Source organism: Plecotus auritus (genome assembly GCF_963455305.1).
Source record: "Plecotus auritus genome assembly, chromosome: 4".
NCBI lineage: Eukaryota > Metazoa > Chordata > Mammalia > Chiroptera > Vespertilionidae > Plecotus > Plecotus auritus.
In genome coordinates this window covers 110,396,761-110,405,220 of record NC_137775.1, presented here as the reverse complement: position 1 = coordinate 110,405,220, position 8,460 = coordinate 110,396,761, and the positions used below count along the sequence as shown (strand labels likewise).

General features: G+C 57.3%; 2 protein-coding genes across 6 annotated transcripts in view; one reads left to right on the top strand and one right to left on the bottom strand.

The window, feature by feature from the left end:
- Positions 1-542: 542 nt before the first annotated feature.
- Positions 543-6,585, top strand: CHPF2 (chondroitin polymerizing factor 2). 2 transcript variants are annotated; one of them, XM_080665371.1, is made up of 4 exons: positions 543-828; positions 2,860-3,424; positions 4,065-4,247; positions 5,173-6,585. In XM_080665371.1, the coding sequence occupies exons 2-4, from the start codon at positions 3,032-3,034 to the stop codon at positions 6,469-6,471; spliced, it is 1,875 nt and encodes a 624-aa protein (XP_080521497.1). In that variant the 5' UTR covers positions 543-828; positions 2,860-3,031; the 3' UTR covers positions 6,472-6,585. The 2 variants fall into 2 exon arrangements, with proteins under 2 accessions (XP_080521497.1, XP_080521496.1); XM_080665370.1 differs by having other exon boundaries at positions 733-2,426.
- A 136-nt stretch (positions 6,586-6,721) lies between these two features.
- Positions 6,722-8,460, bottom strand: part of SMARCD3 (SWI/SNF related BAF chromatin remodeling complex subunit D3) — a 38,279-nt gene continuing 36,540 nt past the window's right edge. For all 4 annotated transcript variants that reach the window (XM_080665373.1, XM_080665375.1, XM_080665372.1 and 1 more), the window contains 5 exons: positions 7,988-8,085; positions 7,696-7,831; positions 7,320-7,442; positions 7,102-7,203; positions 6,722-6,889 (listed from right to left, as the gene is read on the bottom strand). In XM_080665373.1, the coding sequence (XP_080521499.1) occupies positions 6,836-6,889; positions 7,102-7,203; positions 7,320-7,442; positions 7,696-7,831; positions 7,988-8,085 (513 nt within the window). In that variant the 3' untranslated portion in view covers positions 6,722-6,835. The remainder of the gene's footprint in view (positions 6,890-7,101; positions 7,204-7,319; positions 7,443-7,695; positions 7,832-7,987; positions 8,086-8,460) is intronic.

Sequence of the window (8,460 nt, the reverse complement as noted above, 5' to 3'; positions counted from 1 at the left end):
AGGGATGTGCCACCCAGGTTGGGAACCCTCCGTGGTGGTCAGAGGCCCTGCCCGCCCCCAGCCTCCCCTGGGCTGCTTTCCCCTCTCACCAGGCCTTAGCTGCCCTGGCCTCCCCAGTTCTTCTTCTCAGTCAATCTCTTCCCTCTTCCTGGGCTCTGCTTTTTACCTGGAAAACTCACATTTTGTTTGGGTAACTTACTAAAACTTTGGGTTCTCAGCATTCCCAAATTCCCAGTCTAACTCTTCCTGTCATGTTTTCCCACTGGACCCGACGTGTCTGCCATGGCACTTGTGACAGTTCGGGATTTCTGCCTAAGTTTATATTTTGCCAGTCGGTGTGAGTTCAGTGTCAGCTCTCAGCTTCCCGAGGGAAGGGACCACGCCCACCCCGTCCGGCACCGGTTACTCAGTACCCAGGACATTGGCCTGTAGGCGAACAACTAACAGTTCTGGCATAGCGGAGCGAAGGGGGTTCCGCAGCCCGCTGAGAGTTCTGGGGGCGGAAACGTGATCACGGAGGGGGAGGTATTATTTTCCAGGGCAGATGGGAGTTGAGGTTGAAGGTTTGTGTCGCTGATGGGCCACTCGGAGTAGCAGCCGTGTAATGCACGCTTGTTCGTGAAGAGCGGTGGCTGGCCGCGCGGACACAGTCCCGGACCCGCGTCACACGGTCCCGAGGAGGCCGGGCGACCATAGAGGGCACGGCGGAGCGAGCGGCCGGATGCGGTCACCATAGAGACGGGACTGACAGCGAGCGGAAGAGGAAGGAGGGGCCAGGCTGTGAGGTGGCAGCTGCAGCGGCGGAGCCGGCGCCTCGGCGTACCTGGGGTCTGTTCCTCCTTCCCGCCCTTCCCCCACCGCTCCCCGCGACTGGGCGCCGCTCCCGGCGACGGCGCAGGTCCCGCCCCACGCCCTCGCCCCGCTCCTGGGGACTGCGCTGCTCGCGGCGGTCACATCCTTTACTCTTCGCCCCGGGCCCTGCTGCCGGGGCCTCCCCCTCCGGCCTCGGGGTGCCCCTGTTCTTTCGCCCGCAGCCGCAGGCGGGGCTGTGGACCCGCAGAAGCCCTGAGCACGGGGTCTTTGCCCTCCTCTCAGTCCCCGCCCCTCGACAGCTCTGTGACGCAGCCGGTTTTATTTCTGTTAGGAGACTAACAGCTAAAAGTCGCTTTGAGCCTTCTTTGCAGGACTAGAATGGGTCCGTGATTGCAGAGGGAGCGTCCTAGGCCTGCGAGCCTCAGCCTGCCTTTCCAGACCCCCTGCGTAGCTTCGAGCCGCTTCTCCTGCCTCTCGGTTTGGTTTGGTTTGGGTACCTGGGGCCTTGGTAAAAACGGACAGCGAGGAGCTCTAACACCGCCTCAGTTACTGTCACTTGCCTCCTGTCCTCCTGAAGAGGGAGGTGGGCAGCACCAGCCTCTGAGCAGTTAGGATTGGGGAAGGAGGTGCTGCAAAATGGCTCCGTCAGCCACTGTGCTCCTCTGAGAGCTGGGGGCTGGCTCTCACTCTCTGCCCCCTCATTTGGGTGGGCAGAGCTTCCTGTGCCATGCCAGTGGCTCTTGACCGCTCCTGAGTGGGAGGAGGTTACTCCAGCCCTGTGATTCCTTGGCACTCCGGAGTAGAGTAGAAAGAGGCCCTGATCCCTTTCACAAATTGAGGAAGAACGGTGCCAGGCCAGGCACTCTGGGAAAGGGGTTAGGGAGGCAGCTCCTCCAGGTGGGCCCTGTTCTGATGAAGCATGAGCTTTCCCCTGACCCCTTCTTTATCAGTTGCTGCTGGCTCTTGACTTAGTCTACAGATGTGTGTGGTCCTTTTTGGGTTAAGTTTGGCAGGAGTGAGTTTTGTTGCCTCCCTTTTCTACTGGAAGACAGACCATAAGCCATTAATAGGTGAAGTTGATTCTAATATTTATTATGGTTTGGACTGAGGGTTAGATCTGGCACTTTGTTAACTGGAGACCAGCCAGACAGGATTGTGAAGACAGGACAGTCCCGCTTACTGGGGATGCTGGGCCTGGAAGCAAACACACCTTGTTCTGCTGCTGACCTCATGGACCCCAGGCTCCCTGGTTAAAACTGCATGCCTACCAGTGGCCTGGCACCCGTCAACCCACTGAGTGATCCTTGAGGCTGTGCCATCTGGAGCATGCGCACAGCAGGGCCTACCACCATGCGACTGAGCTCCCTGTTGGCTCTTCTGCGACCAGCACTGCCCCTCATCCTGGGGCTGTCTCTGGGATGCAGCCTGAGCCTCTTGCGGGTTTCCTGGATCCAGGGTGAGGGAGAAGATCCCTGTGTAGAGGCTGTGGGGGAACCAGGAGGCCTGCAGAATCCTGACTCAAGAATTGGGCTTGACCAAAGTGATGAAGAGTTCAAACCCCGGATTGTCCCCTACTATAGGGATCCCAACAAGCCTTACAAGAAGGTGCTGAGGTGAGAGCTGCATGTGTGCATAGCCCCCTGACCCCACTTTAGGGCTGCTCTAAGGCCTTGCCTCTGCCTTCAGTGGTAATCTATGTTGGGCTCCGTGGAGCAATTCTTACTATCGTGGTTTGTTCTATTTTTTTTTTTCCCCTCTTCCTCAGTCTAAGAAAGTCTCACCCATTGGTGTTACATTAGTGCTGGATGTTCTTAAACAGGGTAGGAATTGCATCTACTTCATCTAATCCATCATTAGTACTCCCCCCTCCCCAATGTCAGCTATTCAGAGGATGCTTACTCCAGGAGCTAATTAATACTGATGAGGAGGTCTGTTGCTTCTCTTTTCTCACCTCTAACTATCTCATTTCTAGAGGGATGTGTATGCTATACAAGCTGGGTTCCTGAGATGAGGGAGTTGACCCTTGACAGACTGGTCTCTCCACAGGACTCGGTACATCCAGACAGAGCTGGGCTCTCGGGAGCGGTTGCTGGTTGCTGTTCTGACTTCTCGGGCCACGTTGTCCACTTTGGCTGTGGCTGTGAACCGCACAGTGGCCCACCACTTCCCTCGGTTACTCTACTTCACTGGACAGCGAGGGGCCCGGGCTCCAGCAGGGATGCAGGTGGTATCTCATGGGGACGAGCGACCGGCCTGGCTCATGTCAGAGACCCTGCGCCATCTTCACACACACTTTGGGGCCGACTACGACTGGTTCTTCATCATGCAGGATGACACGTATGTGCAGGCCCCCCGCCTGGCAGCCCTTGCTGGCCACCTCAGCATCAACCAAGACCTGTATTTGGGCCGGGCGGAGGAGTTCATTGGCGCTGGCGAGCAGGCCCGGTACTGCCATGGGGGCTTTGGCTACCTGTTGTCTCGGAGTCTCCTACTTCGATTGCGGCCACATCTGGATGGCTGCCGAGGGGACATTCTCAGTGCCCGTCCTGATGAGTGGCTTGGCCGCTGCCTCATCGACTCTCTGGGTATCGGCTGTGTCTCGCAGCACCAGGTGACAGCCCTTTCAAGTCAGTCCGGGTCCCTGACAACTTAGTAGTGACTGAGGGATTGGTCTCCAGGCTAGGTGATGCTGGCTTCTTCCCAGCAGCACATGGCGGCCTCTGGTTTGCCCTTCACAGATATGGAGTGTGCCTCTGGCTGCCCTGCTGACCTCAGGCAGTCTCACCTGGGGGCTGTCAAAAGTGGCATCTTCTCAGAGACCCTGTGAGAAGATAGAAAGGTGCCCCCTCCTCATCAGTCCTCCATCCATCTGCCCCCCTCCCTTCATCCCCTTCCCTGACACACGCACAGTCGTGAACAATCTGGGAATGTTCTAGAGATGGCTACTCTTTTGGAGAAGTGAGGTAATCCCTGTTCTAGCCCTGAGAGCTGCCCTGTCTCTGGGACCGGCATCTTAGGAGCACTTGCTGGCTCGTGTTGTTCATTCCCTGGAGAAACAGTGGGGCTCTCTGGGAAAGAGAGTACCTTTAGCTGCCTACTGAACATTCTTTTTTCCAAAATTTAGCAGTGAGAGTAAGGCCGCCACTTCCTCCATCCTTGCAGTCATAGGGTGAATGTTGGGTCTGGTCAGGGAGGATTGAGATGGGCAGCCCTCCGAGTGTGACATTGATTGGTCTGATTGGTCCATCTAGGGGCAGCAGTATCGCTCATTTGAACTGGCCAAAAACAGAGACCCGGAGAAGGAGGGAAGCTCGGCTTTCCTGAGTGCCTTTGCAGTGCACCCCGTATCGGAGGGGACCCTCATGTACCGGCTCCACAAGCGCTTCAGCACTCTGGAGCTGGAGCAGACGTACAGCGAAATAGAGCAACTGCAGGTGAGCTGGGTCGGTTGGAGTGAGTGGTAGCTGAGGAGGAGGCTGGTGGGGTAGGAAGAAGCTGACCATACCTAAATTTTATTTTTATCCTCACCCAAGGATATTTTTCCATTGACTTTTCGAGAGAGTGGAAGGGAGGGGGAAAGACAGAGAAAGAAACATCGATGTGAGAGAGACAAGACACATCCATTGGTTGCTTCCCACATATGCCCCGACCAGGGCTGGGGATCGAGCCTGCAAACGAGGTACATGCCCTTGACTGAAATTAAACCCAGGATCCTTTAGTCTGCTGGCTGATGCTCTATCCACGAAGCCAAACCAGCTAGGGCTAACCATACTTAAATTTAAAGCAGCTCCAGAGAGAAGGGGCTCTTGGGTCCAGGCCAATCATCAGATGAGCTCCTGGAAAGACCCGGATTAGAAGGGTTTGATGGTGAACTGTGAGGGTCAGGGCTCGGAACAGTGCACCACTCCAATAGCGCCTCTCCACCAAGGAGGCCACAACCCCAAAATCCCCTAACTTCTATCCCTGTCCTTAAAAAAACCAAGGGTTTGAAGAATATTCTAATTTGTTGTGGGGTTGTCAGCAGTGAAGTACAGGTGAACACAAAGGTGTGTTCTCAGGAGGATGGGAGTACATTGGGTTTTGGAGAGGGAGCAGTTGAGCTTTGTATTTCATGATGCTTTAAGGTCTGTCTGCCAAAGCACATTCCTCCCCTCCAACTCCCCTCCTCACTGCATGTGTACAGGGGGTGTAATTCATATGTCTACTGCGTTTATAGAGGAAGAACGTAAGGTACAGGGAATTGAGTGATTAGCCAAGGGGCACCCCACTAAGTGTCAGGACAGAGCTCAGAGCCCAGGACTGGTCGGGTCCTGAGGACTACCTAGCTCCCCGTTTGACTGTGTGTCCCTCCTGCCCTAGGCTCAGATCCGGAACCTGACCGTGCTGACCCCCGAGGGGGAGGCAGGGCTGAGCTGGCCTGTAGGGCTCCCGGCCCCATTTACACCGCGCTCTCGATTTGAGGTGCTGGGCTGGGACTACTTCACAGAGCAGCACACCTTCTCCTGTGCAGATGGGGCGCCCAAGTGCCCGCTGCAAGGGGCTAGCCGGGCGGACGTGGGCGATGCTGTGGAGACAGCTCTGGAGCAGCTGAATCGGCGCTATCAGCCCCGGCTGCGATTCCAGAAGCAGCGGCTGCTCAATGGCTACAGGCGCTTCGACCCAGCACGGGGCATGGAGTACACCCTGGACCTACTGCTGGAAGCTGTGACGCAGCGTGGGCACCGGCGGGCTCTGGCCCGCAGGGTCAGCCTGCTTCGGCCGCTGAGTCGAGTGGAAATCCTGCCTATGCCCTATGTCACGGAAGCCACCCGTGTGCAGCTGGTGCTGCCGCTCCTGGTGGCGGAAGCTGCTTTGGCCCCTGCTTTCCTTGAGGCCTTTGCGGCCAGCGTTCTGGAGCCACGAGAGCATGTGTTGCTCACTCTCCTGCTGGTCTATGGGCCACAGGAAGGTGGCCGAGGGGCCCTGGACCCGTTTCTCGGGGTGAAGGCTGCAGTGGCCGAGTTGGAGCGACGGTACCCTGGGACGAGGCTGGCCTGGCTCGCAGTGCGGGCGGAGGCCCCTTCCCAGGTACGGCTCATGGACGTGGTGTCTAAGAAGCACCCGGTGGACACGCTTTTCTTCCTCACCACTGTGTGGACCCGGCCTGGACCAGAAGTGCTCAACCGCTGCCGCATGAATGCCATTTCTGGCTGGCAGGCCTTCTTCCCCATCCATTTCCAGGAGTTCCATCCCGCCCTGGCACCTCAGAGGTCTCCCCCGGGGGCTGGCCCTGACCCCCCATCCCCTCCTGGTGCTGATCCTGCCCGGGGGGCTCCTGGAGGAGGCCGGTTTGACCGCCAGGCTTCCGCGGAGGGCTGCTTCTACAATGCCGACTACCTGGCTGCCCGCGCACGGCTGGCTGCTGAACTGGCAGGCCAGGAAGAGGAGGAAGCCCTGGAGGGGCTGGAGGTGATGGATGTGTTCCTCCGGTTCTCAGGGCTCCACCTCTTCCGAGCCGTGGAGCCAGGGCTGGTGCAGAAGTTCTCCCTGCGGGACTGCAGCCCTCGGCTCAGCGAGGAACTCTATCACCGCTGCCGCCTAAGCAACCTGGAAGGGCTGGCTGGCCGGGCCCAGCTCGCCATGGCCCTGTTCGAGCAAGAGCAGGGCAACAGCACCTAGCCTCAGGCCTGCCACGTGGTCCCCCTTTCTGCCTCAGCCCCAGGAGGGCAAGGCAAGATGGATGGAAAGCTTGTGGCTGTATTTTTTTAAAATAAGAAAATGTGATTAAAAGTGTCTTCTGCCAAAGTGATTTTAGGTCTAGGGAAACGGAGTCAGGAGAAGAATGAGGGAGGGCCTGGGGAATTTTCCCAGAGGGACCTACTGCCTCCCCTTCCTCCTCTCTCCCAGTTGCCAATGACCACACAGCTGCTAGCAGATGAATGACCTTTAATCCAGTTCCCCGCCTCACCCACAGGTGGGCAGAGGGGTGCTGGCAGAACCTGGGTCAGGCGGCCCTGGCCCGCAGTGCTCATTCGCAGGGCTCCTAGGTATTGCGCACCACCAGCGACTGCTCCAGCTCCTGCCTGCGCTGCTGGATCTTTAGAGAAATCAGAGCAGGAGCAGGGTTACGGTGTTGCTGGTGAGTGACAGGACGACCCACCCACCCGCTGCCCACCCCGGAAGAGCATCTGGGAGCAGGGAGGGCTCCCAGGAGGTGAGCGACATGGTGGAGTGGCAAGGGCACTGGAGGCTGAGAAGGGAAGTTTCTCAGAGTGAGGAGGGGCCTGAGGTGTCCGGACCCCTTCACACCTTGCAGTAGAAGTAGCGGCTGACAGCTTCCTGAGACCAGGGCTGGTGGTAGAACTCAGCCCGGCGCTCCTCCTCAGGGTTGCCTGCCACATCTGTCATCACCTGGGAGGGAGAGCGGAGTGAGCCCTGAGCCTGGACCCCTCCCGTCCCTGTGTACAACCTTTACTGTCTTCCTGATATGCTTGTCTTTCATCCAGTGCTCCCCAAGTCCCCTTCACCTTAAGGTCCCGGCTCTGGGAGCAGAGCAGGTCTTGGATGTAGCCTTTGGGGTCTCTGGAGAAGCTTAGCATGAAGTCCCTCTGGATCTTGAGCTGGTTTATGGACTCAATCGTCTCATGGATCTACAGGTAGAAAGACAGAAGCTTTCACCTGGCTGTGGTGATGTGGAAGAAGGGGGAAGGGGGAGGGATGCACGTGGGGGAAGGAATGCTGCTGTTCCTTTAACAAACAGTCCCTCGGGCCCCTGGCCGCTGCAGTCCCAGGGGAGGGGGTGTTAAGTCCTTCATCTCCATAGGCCCATGCTTGTGTCTGTTCCGTCTGTACGCTGTCATTTCTGGGTTAACATCCCACTGTAGCTCTGGGCTCTGGCCCCACCTTACTGTCCAGAGCGCTGATTTCCTGCTGGTTGGCCGTGGACAGGAGGAAACTGCTCATCTGCCCCTTCAGTGGCTCCTCCACCTCCACATCAATGTCATAGCACGCTGTCTTCTTCTGGTCCGACGGGTCCACACTGCCAGGAAGTCCAGCCCTTGGTGTTCACCTGCCCTCACAGAGGCCAAAGGCCCCAGGGCAGATGCAGTGGGGAGGGAGGGGGCATTGGGATGGGAGGGACAGGCAGGAGAGGAGGAAATGATTCCCTGGTCTGAGGAGCAAGCCGGGGCCTCACCTGATGACGTGATTGATAACAATTGGGTCAGGGGGCAATAGCAGAGCTGTGAGGCGTTGGGGAATCTCAGAAAACTTCAGCCGGGGACAATCAAAAATCTGAGGCAGGAAGAAGAGGTCATTCTTTTGTGCTTGGAAAGAGCGTAACTACAGTTCTAGACCCTTCCATTCTGGAAAGGCCACAAGAAGCTAGGAGCATCTGATTCATGGGTCTGAAACTAGGGGTCCTATGGGTTGGTGTGGTGCAATGGTTGAGAATGGACCCTGGGTCAGCCTGCCTAGGTACAAATTCTGCTCCCACCACTTACTATGCAGCCTGAGCAAGTTACTTAACGACTCAGACCTCAGTTTCTTCATCTCTAGAATGGGGATAATAGTAGGACCCCTCTCTCAGGGTTGTGGTTAGAATTCAATGCATCAGTACACTCAAAGTGCTTGGAACATACCTGCCTGACATGTGGCACATGCTCAATA

What these genes read in the sequence shown, in the direction of transcription:
- CHPF2 (XM_080665370.1), top strand. Translation starts at nt 2,140, where the DNA reads ATGCGCACAGCAGGGCCTACCACCATGCGACTGAGCTCCCTGTTGGCT. An exon ending in GCTGTGTCTCGCAGCACCAG is followed by an intron (nt 3,425 to 4,064) that starts GTGACAGCCCTT and finishes TGGTCCATCTAG; the next exon opens with GGGCAGCAGTATCGCTCATT. An exon ending in GCGAAATAGAGCAACTGCAG is followed by an intron (nt 4,248 to 5,172) that starts GTGAGCTGGGTC and finishes CTCCTGCCCTAG; the next exon opens with GCTCAGATCCGGAACCTGAC.